Source organism: Ochlerotatus camptorhynchus, unplaced genomic scaffold, assembly GCF_037179485.1.
Source record: "Ochlerotatus camptorhynchus isolate MF236.1 unplaced genomic scaffold, CSIRO-AGI_Acam_v1.1 ptg000923l, whole genome shotgun sequence".
NCBI lineage: Eukaryota > Metazoa > Arthropoda > Insecta > Diptera > Culicidae > Ochlerotatus > Ochlerotatus camptorhynchus.
The window spans coordinates 14,069-30,548 of record NW_027041369.1 but is presented as its reverse complement, the minus strand read 5'-3'; the positions used below and the strand labels follow the sequence as shown (position 1 = coordinate 30,548).

The 16,480-nt window shown below is 39.0% G+C and overlaps 1 protein-coding gene across 1 annotated transcript; it reads left to right on the top strand.

Annotated features, from left to right (window-relative positions):
• The first annotated feature begins 5,112 nt into the window (after positions 1 to 5,112).
• Positions 5,113 to 7,109, top strand: LOC135715458 (1,5-anhydro-D-fructose reductase-like). The gene is made up of 4 exons (XM_065238729.1): positions 5,113 to 5,255; positions 5,316 to 5,483; positions 5,546 to 6,079; positions 6,204 to 7,109. Exons 1-4 carry the CDS (start codon positions 5,181 to 5,183, stop codon positions 6,396 to 6,398), a joined length of 972 nt encoding a protein of 323 aa, XP_065094801.1. The 5' UTR covers positions 5,113 to 5,180; the 3' UTR covers positions 6,399 to 7,109.
• The last annotated feature ends 9,371 nt before the right edge of the window (positions 7,110 to 16,480 follow it).

The window sequence follows — 16,480 nt, the reverse complement described above, 5'->3', positions numbered from 1 at the left end:
TGAACCATTTCTTGCCACCTGACCGAGCAGAATCCATTTGGTGATTGCACATTTCCTCAATGCTCATAATTGCTAGCAATTTAGAAAAAATCGCGCATGTCTAGGTCTATTTTCATGAATTTATAATTTTGCCTACAAATTCTGGATATTCAGAGGTCCGTTTTCTGACAACCTGGTAACACAATCAAAATGTTGATAGCATATTTCTATGCTCATGAAAGCATGCAATTTAAAAAAAATCGTGGTTCTCTAGGTATACTTTCAGGAATTGACCATTTTCCCGATGATTCCGAATATCCACAGGACCCTTTTCTGGCCACCTGGTAGCAGAATCGATATGGTGATAGAATATTTCCTCTGTACTCATGATTGTATGCAATTTCGATAAAATCGCAGATCTCTAAGTCTACTTTCAGGAATTGACCATTTTCTTGGTGAATCTGAATTTCCGTAGAGCTACTTCTCAAGAGTTTTTCCGTCCCGTCTGGCCAACCACCAATCGGTTCCCTGTATGTTCCATTCAAATGTAGACAGTCATGCCTTAGAAATTGTGGTTCAATCTAAAAATATGGTATCCAAATTTCCGACAACCAGTCATGTTAACATGAATCGACACGCATCTAGCTCGTGAATTTTCTCGGTTTTTCCGTTCTGGATGGCCAACCACAGGTTCAATCGAGTTCCAAATAAAAGTAGATAGCCATACCTTTTAAATGGTGGCTGAATCATAACGATTGATTATCGCATTGTCGATAACAAGCAATGTCAACCATGAATTGACACGCATTTAGCAGCTTTGGTACTTTAAGGAAGTTTTAATGGCTTGGAAATCTGTCAGTTTATTTATTTGTTTATTTGTGTATTGAAAAATTCAACTGACAATTATTGTTTAAATGAATACATATTTAGCTGAGCCAGCAGTGTTGGACAGTCAATGTCACCCGTAAGCGAACATAGCTTGAGCGACCGTCCGTCTCACCTCTAATGGTTCGATTCCCAGGAGACGGCAACGCTCCTCGTACGGCCAGCTGAGGAAACGAAGAGCATATCTCACAAACTTGCGTTGAACGGATTCAATTCTAGTGATCCAGCTAGCATGGAAAGGGCACCAAACAACTAATGACTCCAATAATGATCACACGAGCGAGCAGTAGAGTGACCTGAGGCATAGCGGGTCACGGAACTCGCCGGAAATTTTGAAAATAAAGCCCAATTGTCGATTAGCTCTGTTGATGATGTCATTGTAGTGAATTCTGAAAGTGAGTCTGCAGGCCAAGGTAACGCCGAGATCCTTTATGTGCTCTACAAGAACAAGACAGCGTCCGTAGAGAACATAGTCAAACTTGATTGGTTCGATTTTTCGGTGATAGGAAATAATGCTACATTTTTCGATGCTTAGACTCACCAAATTTCTTGAGCACCAGTCAGTAAAAATGCTTAACATATTCTGGAGATCCCAAAAGTCCGAAAGACTTTTAATAATTTTAAAGATTTTCGTATCATATGCATAGAAAACGCGGGATCCTAATGGTATCAGAAAGGCGACGTCCTTTAAAAAGATCGAAAACAGTAGCGGTCCTAGGTTACTGCCTTGCGGAACTGCCGAGTTGTTTGAGAAAACAACCGATTCCGACGCGCCAATCTTAACCCGTTGATAACGATTCACCAAGTAAGATCTGAATCAATCCACAACCGTTGACGAGACGCCAAGTATCTCCAGCTTGGCAAGCAAGATATAATGGCCCACCGTGTCAAATGCAGCTTTTAGATCCATATACGCAGCATCGACTTGCCATCCTGAATCCATCCATCGCAAATAGTTAGAAGTAAACTACATCAGGTTCGTGGACACGGAGCGCTTCGGGTAAAAGCCGTGTAGTTATGTATCGATATAATTTTTACAACACGCGAACAGAGCATAATCTCGAACAGTTTTGAGCAGGCACACAGGGGAGGTGATTCCACGATAATTTGCGACATTCCGTTTATCTCCTTTTTTGTAGACTGGGAACAGATAAGAAAGTTTCCAGCGGCAGAGGAACTCACATTGCTGTGTCGAAAGATTGAATAGCCTCGCAAGTGGAAGGCAGAGATTGGCTACACAACGTTTTAGAACTGATGACGGAATGCCGTCAGGTCCGGCGGCGAACGAGCTTCAGTTTGCGTGTTGCGGCTATCACAATTTCTTTTGAAATGCGTGGAATATCGAAACTAAACACATCACGTGGTATCCCAACAGTAGCATACAGCACTTGTGCCGGCGAAGCGTAAAAATTGTGGAACACTTGCCTGAAATGACGAGCAAACAAGTCGCCTTTTTCTTATTCGTTATTAGCCGAGTCATTCCCGAGAAACATGGAACAAGGCAACCCGGATTCGTTCCGTTGATTGAAAGCTTTAGATACCTGTACCATTTTTGCATTAGTATGATTATGTTGCAAGTACATACATACATACATACATTTATTTGTACAACATCACATTTAAGATAAGACATAATCAACAATAGTACGCCGCAATACTCGGTTTGCGGCTGCCGCTCTCCATCCTCGGTCATGCCCAATGCTCGCTAGATCACGCTCTACTTCCTGGTCCTGGTTCCTGGTCCTGGTCCGCCCATCGTGCTGTCTGCGCTCCACGCCTTTTTGTGCCAACCGGATCAGTAGCGAACACCAACTTTGCAGGGTTGTTGTCCGGCATTCTTGCAACATGCCCTGCCCAACGCATCCTTCCGGCTTTGACCACCTTCTGGATGCTGGGTTCGCCGTAGAGTGCAGCGAGCTCGTGGTTCATTCTTCGCCGCCTCTCACCGTTCTCCTGCACACCGCCGAAGATCGTCCTTAGCACACGTCGCTCGAAAACTCCGAGTGCTTGCAGGTCCTCCTCGAGCATAGTCCATGTCTCATGTCCATAGAGGACCACCGGTCTTATTAGCGTTCTGTACATGGTACATTTGGTGCGGGGGTGAATCTTTTTTGATCGTAGTTTCTTCTGGAGCCCGTAGTAGGCACGACTTCCACTGATGATGCGTCTTCGTATTTAACGACTCACATTTTTGTCAGCCGTCAGTAAGGATCCAAGGTAAACGAATCCCTCCACTACCTTGAAAGTATCCCCGTCTATCGTGACTCAAGAATGGTTTGGAAAGCAAGAAATGTCTTATTGATACCGTTCCATGATGTGTACACTCAATCTAGCTCGGTAAAATCTCCAACAGCCGCTTACCTCGGCATTTACTTTATGTTGATATATTAGAAAAAATCTAATTTGTTTGCTAAGTCTCGGCAATTGTTTTACTGAATCTCATCAAAATAAATTGTAGAACTACATGGCTGTTGAAATCTCGGCAAAACAATTTAAGTGTGTGCATATTGTCAAGAAGCTCTCTTGAGCTTCATGGATTCATACCGATTTACAGTGCATTGTTCAAGACGTTCATTAAGCCGTAATTCAGTTTAACTCTAGAACAGTTTCGAGAATATTAAAATTCTTATTGATACCAACCCATGATGTGCTTATTGTCAAGAAGCTCGCTTGAGCTTCTAGGACTCATAATACATTTCAGTGCATTATTCAAGACTTCATTCAGCCTGTGGATCTTTATGATCTTAGCTTCAGAATAGTTCTGAGAGCATTAAGTATCGTATTCTTGAATAAAGGAATGAAATTGAGTTGCTATCGGAATGCGTAAATAGAACAACAAAAAAGGGTTAGATTTTGATAAATCTTTAGTGGGATTGAGAAGTGAATACCAAATTTAAATAAGTGGAATTAAATGAAAGATAACCTTTTTGGCTGTTTTATCGCGCATGCTATCATACAGCTTTACAAAGCTCGGACGATGGTTGAATATGTCGGAAACTTGCATATCAAATCACATTGAGTCTATAGGACATCCAGATCTTAACTCCAGGATATTTTGGAGAACCTAGAGGACTTCAGGGTCTCAAAATGATGTTTAATGATTAATGAAGGCACGTTCTAAAACTTGTCCCATAATTCAGAATATGTATGGAAATTCCCCATAGTGTGATGAGGGGTTGGCGTACTTCTAAGCCACAGCCTTCTGATTCACTGCTAATTGATTTTACTTGGTTTAGATCGATGGGACCCGATGGGGCTGGTTGGCTTTTAATGGAATTAATATTTGAGTTTAGTTGCGGTTGGTTTAGATCATTTTCCTTCAGGGTGAAGGGTCTGTCTGGTTCTGCCGGGCTCATAGAAATGGAGATAAATTTAATATGCTGCGGGTGATTTGGTTTCCAGTTGCCGGTCTTAAATCGATTCAAATGAAGCATGACTGATGGCGATGTTATAATGAATGTTCTTCTTCGAAATGAAAATCCTTTTCTCTACTTGTGATGTCTATTCGATACTCAAGACACTAGAATGTGCTCTGATTGTTGATGAGTTGCTTTCTGGGACAGGACAAGATAAACGATCCGGTCCTCATTCAACAAATGATTTATGCATATTTCCTCTTTAGTTGACTTTTGGGAACGGCCAATGGCGGAGCTTTTGATGATGCAGGTAGTGAGTGTGCTTGTGTGTTCACTTACCAAAACAAGTATATCAATATTCAAAGCTAGACCTCGTCATCTATTACGGTACTGGGTTTCAAGACAATAATCCGTTTGGTTTTGCTTTCTTAGCATAGACTGAAGAAGACGATGGACGTGATGGTCATCAAATCATGATAAATCATGAAAGATTGGCTACAGGAAGTCTGGTTTTTGGCATGACAAATTGACTACAACGTAAAACATTCGTGCTGATTCATGATTCAAAGATATAGAAAAAAAAATAAAGAGCACTGTCCACGTGAAGCTTACCTGTAGCTCTTATTCATAAAAGTGCAACGTTGAAATACAGCCCGGGCTCCCAACACGTTATCAGCTGACGAAATGCACAATTCCCATAAACAACTCTATCGTTAATATTCTTATCGAAAAAACCAGTTTCTGACACAAACTCTGATAAGTATCAGCTTGTTCATCTAATCCCAGCATATTGACTACCGGCAAATTTTCGATACGCTGACCACTCTCCAATACAACCAAACTGTGATTAGAACAGCCACTCGTTGCCTTGTCTAGTTTTTCCGCACCAAATAGACACAATCTGACCAGTGACAAGTGCATGGTGTTCGGTCTTGTGGAGCTACAGCGCATGGACGCAAAATGTGGACTCGTGTGCCACGGGTGAAATTTTCCAATGGTTTCGACATTCCGCTGATTGGACTGGGAACGTACTTGGTGAGTTTGTGGGCTGTAATTCATTCATGGATCCACGCTATTTACCTCCACTATATTCAGACCCGAGGCGAGGAAGGAGTCAAGTCTATCAAGCAGGCAATCGATATCGGCTACCGTCACATTGATACCGCTTACAGGTACGGGAACGAGTGTGAGGTAGGCCAAGCCGTCAACGAAAAGATAAGGGAAGGATTTGTCGCCCGGGAGGATTTGTTCATAACAACAAAGGTACGTTCGAAGAGAAAAAGTGGTCTATTTCCTATGTCGAATAAATCGGAAAAAAATTTCAGCTATGGAATTCATTTCACGCCCCGCAGCATGTGGCCGAAGCTTTCAAACGATCGATGGAAAAGCTGAACTTGGATTACGTTGACCTGTACCTGATGCACATGCCTATGGGGTTGGGTTTTAGGGGATTTCAAGAACAGGACCTCATCGCGTATGACAGCTCCGGGAAAGTGATTTGCTCTGATGTTGACTTTTGTGACACCTGGAAAGCCATGGAAGAGTTAGTGCACAGTGGAAAAGTTCGCAGTATAGGTGTCTCGAATTTCAACAGTGAACAACTGCAACGTCTGTTGTCTAGTGCAAGCATCAAACCCGCTACCAATCAGGTGGAATGCAATCCCGGCTTTACGCAAAAGCGGCTAATCCAGTTCTGTCGCCATCTAGGCATTACGGTGACAGCCTTCAGTCCCATGGGTCGCGTAGATCGATGCGATTCCTCCAGTCGAGTGACAGCCGATGTCCTGCTACATCCCAATGTGACGGCCATCGGCGCCAAATATGGAAAGACAACGGCCCAGATTGTGCTCCGCTACTTGGTAAATATTTGCCTTCTGATTTATGCCTTCCGATTCAGCGGCACACCTGACACCCATCCATTATCGCCGTGGTCTGTCTGTCTGATGAAGTTCTAACGTTGTTAATTTTGCTCCCTTCCATCAGATTGAGATTGGCACAATACCGATACCGAAGCCGTCGAACCGTGCCGAGACGTTACAGAACATTGACATCTTTGACTTTAGGCTGACACCAGATGAGGTGACCCTGATGGACCAGTTTGACGGTGGTAAGCGGGCGGTGCCATTGAAATATTACAACCACCATCGGGACTATCCATTTGGAAGTGAGGAGATTTAGTCTGCTGGGTATTGTGATGAAAGAATTAGGTTGCATTATCCAATGGAGTAGGAACGGTTTGCGGGGGAGTGATTAGTAACGTTAGGTTCATGGAATGAGTTGATTTGATCATTAATGCGACAGAGTTTTAGTTAAATATGTTCCAATTAGCAACAATAGGTAATTCAATTTGCAACAGTTTGTAATTCAGGATTAATTAACATCACTAAGATGAAAATGATATTCAATTGTCGAGATCAGTCCTGGTCAAGTACTTACAACTGGTAAAGATAGGAATTATACACAGTCAGAAATTATTGTCGTCTTCGGTATTGATTTCACCGAAATCTCAAACTGCTGAAAGTTCGGTAAATCTTTAACCTTCTTTTTAAGCCTATTTTTTTTAAATAATTAAAAACTGACATCAATCTTTTTTTTTAATTACCAATTTTTGTCATTGCAGAGGAGTTTTCAGATTTTTATTTTAGCTTTTGAGTTCAGCTGTTGAGTCTTCGGTGAAATTCACCGAAGTCAACGATAATTTCTAACCCTGTATAGTTAATTAAATACTTACTAAAGTAAGAAGATTGTGTTCTCAAAAGTGCGCTGATTAAGCGAGGAAGGAGAGTATCTCGTAAGTGGAAAGACCTGGGAATGAACCCACAAGTTATTTCTCGCTGACCATTGATGTAGTGAAGTACCATTCCCGTTTTTTTACAAATACGCAATAAATTATTATGTATGTATTCAACATGATTTTAATTACTTTTGACAAACAATAGGCTAAAGCGTAAAGATATGCGTTCAAAAAGACCATACTGAAGTAGAGGACATGATTACAAATCTGAATTAGAATATTTTCTGATTATATATTTTCTTGCACTTTATTGAGCGCAGAGTATCTGATAGCAGCTGCTCCCATGATTCCCAGAATCTTTTTTTTTTGTTAAATAGTTTATTTGATAGTGCTCAATCTAATTAGCTTTACAGAGCCGAGGATTCTTGTTTACTAAACAAAACATCTTAAAAGTATAGTCAAATGTTACAACACAACAAACACTTTATCTTCCGCAATCCAATAAGTATCTTTCATCAAAACGGGAGCCGCTTCCAGTGGTTTCATTGTATGGCAGTATCGCCAACGAGGGGTAAGTTTCTTATAAAAATAGAAAAGTTATTCCTTTATCAAAAATTGTGTTGGTCAAGTGACTAAACAAATATATTTTGATCTTTCTGACCATATAGACCATCCTAATGACACTTACCTAAAAATAGATTCCAAAAAATAAATGAAAACTTTACGGAATACTCCATGCACCTGACTCAAACGGTTTAAGTGTAAACATTTCTGCCTTCCAAAATATGGCGTTTGGACCATTCCCAAGTAACTATAGGCACGTTATTTCGCCTTTTTGCATATATACAACTGAACAACGGCTGCACCAGTGTTTGCCAGTTCTGATGAGGCCAATATATAGGCGAAATAACGTGCCTATGGTTATTTGGGTTGTTAGCAGCTTTGCCAGGTTTGACAGAAACTTTAAAAATTTCGATATTCAAATTTCTTACAAAAAATTCTCTTCTCCGTTCAATGTGCAAGAGCCCATCTGAATCCCAGGAACCATATTAGAAAGGAGGCAGAAGAAGTATTATTTGTTAATTTGTTGCATCGTATTCTGTATAGTAATATGTTAGTAATGTTGTTATGTTAAACGAATTAGTTCCAACATTTTGGAATAAAAAAATTGGTGGGATTGTGTACAAGACACGACCACATGGTTTACGTAGAATACGTTGAGCTTCTGGTGCATTTTTCTTGATATTGATTAAAAATACAGTAGATGTAACTTATTTCCTCAATTTACTTCATTTACTCTCCTTGACATGTCAATTTCCTCACCCACATAATGAAGAACTAGAACTACAAATTTTCAGAAATAGGGGAAATGTCTCTAATGTTGGCCTATGGATCTAAGATTGGGCTCGTCGCTAAAAATCTGCTATTTATCAATTTTTTCTAGATGAACGCATTATTGGGACGTTACTAATGGATATTTTTGGTTGCTATTGAAAATTTAGTCGATTACTAAATTTATGTATGGGTCCAAATTAGGGACACTTAGGCTGACATTACCTGCATTTCCCCTATATCTTTTTTTTTTTTCCATTCTTTCATTTACACAAAGACGCTCCAACCCATTTTCAGAGGTTTAATTTTTTTTTGGACCGAACAAAACACAGCACCACCCAAAAACTCGCTAATCCACTTGGTGCATGAACTATGTAACAAACAACCATGTAAAGCTCTACTTAACACTCCGAATACGGTGGGTAAAAAACTTTACGCCGACTACGAAGCCTCCGAAAAACGTGTAACAGCAAGTTTGCAAAGGCACAACTTAGCCATTTCTTAATAAATTTCAAAAATTGTGGTACCTTTAGAATTCCTTGGGTTTGTAGATAACTTTGATTGTCAAAAGTTTGAAAATAGAGTCTTCTACTTTTTTAAAAAGCGAAAAGAGTTGTTACACGTTTTTTTGAAAGGTGTGGTTTTAGGGTTTTGCAAGTGTCGCAAGATCTGTAATTTAGATTAATGGGCAAAAATGTTCACAATTAGCCAGAATACAGTCATGGTTCCTATATATGGATCCTGGAGACAACGGAACGGTCCTCGAAAAATCCGGAACATCCGTAAAAGTGGTCAATCCATGAACCTGATCCTAGAGCTCTGCGGTGTTTTTGAAAACATTAGGAACTGTGATATAAAAAAAAAACATTTGGGGTTATGACATTAACATGAACCTGGGTGGCTGTGGGACCGTCCTTCGGAAAATCCGGAACATCCGTAAAAGTGGACAATCCATGAAACTGATCCTAGAGCTCTGCGGTTTTTATTAACATTAGGATCTGTGATATAAGAATGACTTTGGGCCATGGACCCAGGTGGCCATCGGAACGTCCAGTGGAAGATCTGGAACATCCGTAAAAGTAGTAAATCCACGATCCTGATCCTAGAGCTCTGCGTTTTTTTTATAAACATTAGGAACTGTGATGATAGAAATAATTTGGGGTTGTGACATAAACATGAACCTGGATGTCCATGGGACCGTCCTCCGGAAGATCCGAAAAAATCCTTAAAGTGGTCAATGTATGGAACTGATCCTAGAGCTCCAAGATTTTTTTGAAAACACTTTTAACTGTTATAGGGGAAATGACGGCTTCGGCATGCCAGACTGTTTTCGGCAACCCAAATTGAAACTCTATTTTCACTGGATTTTATTACGAAAACACTTCGCTGAATGCAAGCAAACGATTCTTTATGCTTTCAGCTTCAATTTGACTATATTTTTACCACTGAGCAAAAGCAATCTAGCAAGGTTTTCTTGAAATGAAACACACGCACTACAAATTGTAGCTGATTTCGAGTTGCCGATAATAGAACAGCAGATTTACATGCAGTTCAAATGGAACGGTTGCCGAAGAAAAACTGGTTGCCGACAATACTCGCTCTCACTAGAGAAGATTGGAGCTTTGTAAAAGCGTTTCAAAACAGTTTTTGACAATTCTTTCGACTGAAATTGTTAGAGCAGCTGGCAGCAAAAGATTTTAAACAAACCAATACTGCATATGTGTGCGTTCGTTAGAGAAAAAGGCTATAGAAAGAAGGTCGCTGCTTAGGTTGCCGAGAATACGTAAATTCCCCTATATAAATTATAATACAAACCGTCCTCCGCAAGATCTAGAACATGTATGTATGTATGTAAGGTAGCCACCATCCTTTCAAGACTTGTCTTGGATGCAGCTCCACTTAATAGCAAGATCAATTTGAGCTACCGATCTGAATTCACTATATCGCTGTATGAAGGGCCAAAAACGGAAGGGTGGACCCGTAAGCAGAGACACTTACGCGAAATCCACGGGAATTTAAGAATCTCCTTCCAACGATACGCTCCAACAAATCGAATAACACAATTCGCAATACTTATTAAGATTCCTACTGGATGGTTTGTTAAGAAGGGCGCGTCAATCGCCCTGAAACTGTTGGAGTAGAATTCACACCACCACAATCGAATCGGTAGGATAAAGAAAATGATAGGGTTTATTCCCTCCTAGACTCCAGCTGTCAATCATACCATCGTCCAGTTTCAGTTTGAATGATACCCTGATGCTCCCTCCCAACCCAGTATTTATTTATATAATGAAAATATATGCAATGGAGAAATGAAATATATCAGAACATTAAAATATGACATAATGAAATACATTTATATGGATAATATAGTTGCTACTGGATTGAAGAAATATTTTACATATAATAAGATGCAGCTCTATACCTCCTCAGCTCACAATGGCAGGTGGATGCAGCACTGAAATGTATAGGGTATATAAGGCAATTAAATATATTTTGCTCGAATGGTACTAACAATAATGCTAAAAATTGTGATGAATAACTAACAGACGAAAAATATAATTTTATTTAATGTTGTTATTTCCTCTGCTTCATCAGCTTCATATTAATTTCGATGACTTGCTTGGGTAACTGGAATATTAAGCTAATAGTAATAGTACATCATGCAATGTATAATTTATATAATATATGAAGTGACATGCAACATATAAAAAAAAAACAAGTTTTGTTATTTATAATCATTGGCCGTGGTATGATTGAACTCAAATTTACCTATTTAATTAATCCACAATTTAAATAAAGAATCAATTTGCTACATAGTCGAGGATATCTGAGCATACAAGATTTATAAAAAAAGTATCAATGAATAATTCTTGAAATAGCAAAATTCTGCAAAAGTAAAACAAATTAAAAACATTGGCCTAATGTATGATGATATTCAATTTATTCTCTGGGTAGTCCAAATTCTGAAAACCATAGATCATATTATATAATAATAAAATAAAATGTAAATAACAATGATTTGCTATTTGATACACCATCAGTATCTGCAGGACAACTATTTCCTGTAAATGAAAATTATTGTTATAATGATATAATGAGATTTTAAATATGTGAAATAAAAATAATTTACTAGTCATGCAATATATAAAATAAAATGAATGTAAAATAAACAAGTATTACAAAATACACATAAGTTCAATTTAAGTTAACCGCAGTACATTTTTTTATTATAATTTTTGATATTTTATTGGAATTGAACAAACTCTTTATTATGCACCATGGAATGGTTTAACGCAATATGGAATGCTTTTTTTTTTAAATATTGGTAAGCTTTAATAAAGAATCAATAGTCACAAAAATCAAGGTTATTTGGACAGTTAACAGTTTTCATGCAATTGTTATCATGCATTACAATGTATTTGTATTTTCCTGAACGAAGGCTGATAAAAGTGAATCATTATAATATTAATTTAAAAATGTTCCATCATCGAAGAGCTGAAAATAAACTTAAGGATTTAAATCAATAAATCCAGCCTAAACGGAGGGTTCGCGAACACAATAAGTTTCCAGTCCTCCGCAAGATCTAGAACATATTTAAAAAATGGTCAATTATCGAAACTGATCCTAGAGTTCTCGGTTTTTTCGAAAGCATGTGGCACTGTGATATAAGAAAAAATTTGGGGTCATGACAAAAACATGGACCCACATGGCCATGGAGCCATCCTCTGGTAAGTCCAGAACATCCGTAAAAGAAGTCAGTCAATGAAACTGATCCTAGGGCTCCGCAGTTTTTTTTTTTTCAAAAACATTAGGAATGAATTTGTGGTCGTGACATAAACATGTACCTAGATAGCCATGGGACCGTCCTCCGAAAGATACGGAAAATCCGTACAAGTGGTCCAGTGGTTTCTTATATCACAGTGTTCAAAAAAAGAACTGCAGAGCTCTAGGATCAGTTTCACAGTATGACAAATTTACGGTTATCCCGGATCTTTTGAAGGACATTCCCATGGCCATCTGGATCCATGTTTATGTCACGACCCTAAATTCTAACTTTAATCGCAGTTCCAAGAGTTTTCGAAAAAACTACGGGTTTTTCACAGTTTTATGGATGATCCACTTTTGCGGATGATTCGGTTCATGTTGATGTCTCGACCCTAAATTCTTTCATATACCACAGTTCGAAGTGTTTTCAACAAAACTACAGAGCTTTATCATAGATGGACCACTTTTACGGATCTTCCGGTGGACTGTCCCATGGTCATTCGGGTTCATGTTTATGTTAAAACCCCAAATTCATTCTAATATCACAGTTCCACGGTTTTTTCGTTCTTGGATCAATTTTATGGCTTGCTTGCTTGCAATCGGGCTAAGGCCTTGTTGTCCGCTGCTGTCCGAAGAAGTTTCCTCCACTCTACTCGATCCATGGCCAGACTTTGCCAGCCTCGTAGTCTGCGAAGGGTCCGCAGGTCGCCTTCTACTTGGTCGATCCACCTTGCCAAGAAGCTGGATGGACTTTCTGAAGATCGTGTCACTCGTGTCTATCCCAGCTCTTCTGATCACACCTTCTAATAAGATGTAAAATAGCAGACACGAAAGTCCATCACCTTGCCGTAGCCCTCTTCGACATTCAAAGGGACTCGAGAGTGTCCCCGATACTCGAACCACGCACATCACTCGATCTATCGTCGCCTTGTTCAATCGCGTCAGTTTATACAGAAATCCATACTCGATTGTGTCGTATGCGGATTTGACGGATTTGATCGATGAACAAATCTCGCGTAACATTTGAAAATGGCCTATCTTCGCTGGTCGATTCTCTTCATCGACATTCTCTTTGGTTTACGACGGCAACATAAACGAATTTCTCGCTAAGCTCTCATCATAGTTCGACAGAAAACGATGTTAGCTTGTGCCTGAAACAACACACTGAATGGGAAATTCATTTGCAGCCTGGTTATTCGTGAAAGAGAAAATCGATGAAGAGAATCGATCAACAATGATAGGCCCTTTTCTCTTGTTGTGCGAGAAATGATGTGTTAAAAAGTTGTATTCGCGGCATTTCTGCAGAACCTGCCGAATCGCGAATATGCACCCATGAATCCCGCCTGGTATTGCCCCACAAACTCTTGCGAATGTTGACAATGGTGGTTCCATGAGGTTTTCTGCTTATACACTGAAACCTCCGTTTACGAAGTCTTTTTTTACGCAGTATTCAATTTACGTCCCTCTTTTTACGAAGTAGGGGAGAACAGTACATAACGCACCCCCGGGGTAAGACACACTTTTTCATTTTATTTTGAGTTTTTCTTGGAATGTTTAATCCAATTCTAGGATTTATCATGCAGGATTTTGAGTTCAGATGCTATGCTAGAAGTACTGCTTGATAAGACAACAAAAAAGTTACGTTAAAGCCATGAAAAACACAAATGAAAGTCAGCTGGTGCGTTCTGCCCAGGGGGTGCGTTGTATACCATTCTCCCCTAAATCCCAAATAACGAGTTTTCTTTTTACGAAGTAAATTCCAAATAACGAGGTTTTTTTTTGTGATTTTTGAAACTGGAATATACTGTGAAATACCCCACAATATGGGTATTGTTGGAATCGGAGTGACGTGTAGGGACCGGAAATCGATGTCTGTCGCCATTTTGAAATCCAAGATGGTGGCTTCCGGTTACAGAAAAACTTGGACATTCTGCCAAATACCCCACAATATAGGTATTTATGGAATCGGAGTGACTTGTAGGGACCGAAAATCGATGTCTGACGCCATTTTGATATCCAAGATGGCGGCTTCCGGTAACATAATAACTTCGAAATTCTGTCAAATACCCCACAATATGGGTATTTTTGGAATCGGAGTGACGTGTAGGGACCGGAAATCAATTTCTGACGCCATTTTGAAATTTAAGATGGTGGCTTCCGGTAACATAAAAACATGGAAATTCTGCCAAATACCTCACAATATGGGTATTTTTGGAATCGGAGTGACGTGTAGGGACCAGAAATCGATGTCTGACGCCATTTTGAAATCCAAGATGGCGGCTTCCGGTTACAGAAAAACTTGGAAATTCTGCCAAATACCCCACAATATGGGTATTTTTGGAATCGGAGTGACGTGTAGGGACCGGAAATCGATGTCTGACGCCATTTTTAAATCCAAGATGGCGGTTTCCAGTAACAGAAAAACTTCGAAATTCTGTCAAATACCCACAATATGGGTATTTTTGGAATCGGAGTGACGTGTAAGAACCGGAAATCGATGTCTGACGCCATTTTGAAATCGAAGATGGCGGCTTCCGGTTACATAAAAACAAAAAAATAATGTTAAATAACCCACAATATGAGTATCTTAAGAATCAGGGTGACGTGTAGGGACCGGAAATCGATGTCTGACGCCATTTTGAAATACAATATGGAAGCTTCCGGTTACAGGAAAACAGAAAAATACCGTTGAATACACAACAATATGGGTATTTTTGGAAGCGGAGTGACCTGTGAGAACCGAGAATCCATGTCTGACGCCATTTAGATATCCAAGATATTGACATCCGTTTACAGAAACACTGGGAAATACTGTCAAATACCCCACAATATGGGTTTTTTGGAATCGGAGTGACTTGTTAGGACTGAAAACCCATGTTTGACGCCATTTTGAAATTCAATATGGAGACTTCCGCTTAAATTTAGACATAAAAATAATGTTACATAGCCTACAATATGGGTATCTTAAGAATCGGGGTGACGTGGTGGTATTTGCTAATTTTTCTGTAACCGGAAGCCGCCATATTGGATTTCAAAATGGCGTCAGACATCGATATCCGGTCCCTACACGTCACTCCAATTCCAAAAATACCCATATTGTGGGGTATTTGGCAGAATTTCGAAGTTATTATTCTACCGGAAGCCGCCATCTTGGATTTCAAAATGGCGTCAGACATCGATCTCCAGTTCTTACACATCACTCCGATTCCAAAAATACGCATATTGTGAGGTATTTGGCAGAATTTCCAAGTTATTATTCTACCGGAAGCCACCATATTTGATTTCCAAATGGCGTCAGATATTGATTTCCGGTCCCTACACATCACTCAGATTCCAAAAATACCCATATTGCGGGGTATTTGGCAGAATTTCCAAGTTTTTCTGTAACCGGAAGCCGTCATCTTGGTTTTCAAAATGGCGTCAGACATCGATTTCCGGTCCCTACACGTCACCCTGATGCCAAAAATACACATATTGTGGGGTATTTGACAATATTTTTAAAAACCTCTTTTTACGAAGTAAATCCCAAATAACGAGTTTTCTTTTTACGAAGTAAATCCCAAATAACGAGTTTTCTTTTTACGAAGTAAATCCCAAATAACGAGTTTTCTTTTTACGAAGTAAATCCCAAATAACGAGGTTTTTTTTTACGCACTGATTCGATTTACGAACCCCCGTTTTGGTTCGTAAATGGAGGTTTCAGTGTATACTCATTCAAAGTTTCATATTTCTTGAACTAAATTGTTTGAGCTTCACCCATTTCTTTCTACATTCATCGAGCATTATCAACACGCTAACTTGAAAGTACCCATTAATGGTTGAAAAATACCCATTTTGAAGAAAAGTGGCTTAACTCATTAAATGAGTAAATGTTTTACCCATTAATGAGTATCTGTTACCCATTATTGAGTAATTGTTAATCATTAATGGGTAACAGATACTCATTAATGGGTAAAATTGTTTAATCATTAATGAGTTAAGCCACTTTTCTCAAAATGGGTCTTTTTTTACTCATTAATGAGTACTTTCAAGTTAGCGTGAAAGTAACCCCAAATCAAAATACTGAAGTTCGGCCACAACAGTAAAACATAGTGTAAATGCTTTAATTTCTGTTAAAAATATTACTAACGAATTAACTCTTCGATTCTCCGTACTTGTTTTAAAAAAATAAAATTTGAAAAACCTTCATTGCTGAAAAAAATATTTAGAATATAATTTTAAAAAACTATCAATGTTACTCACTTTTACGGTACCAGACATGTTTTACACTATTTTGTAGCTTACATGACATGCAAATTTTCTCTCAACTTGAATTTTTTAATCCTTTAAATTTGTCGAACCTCTTAACGGTATCCCTTTATGAAGAGCTTTGAGTGGGTTGGTTTATTTCCTTTTAATTCCGTTATAATTGCTTATCTTTTGACAG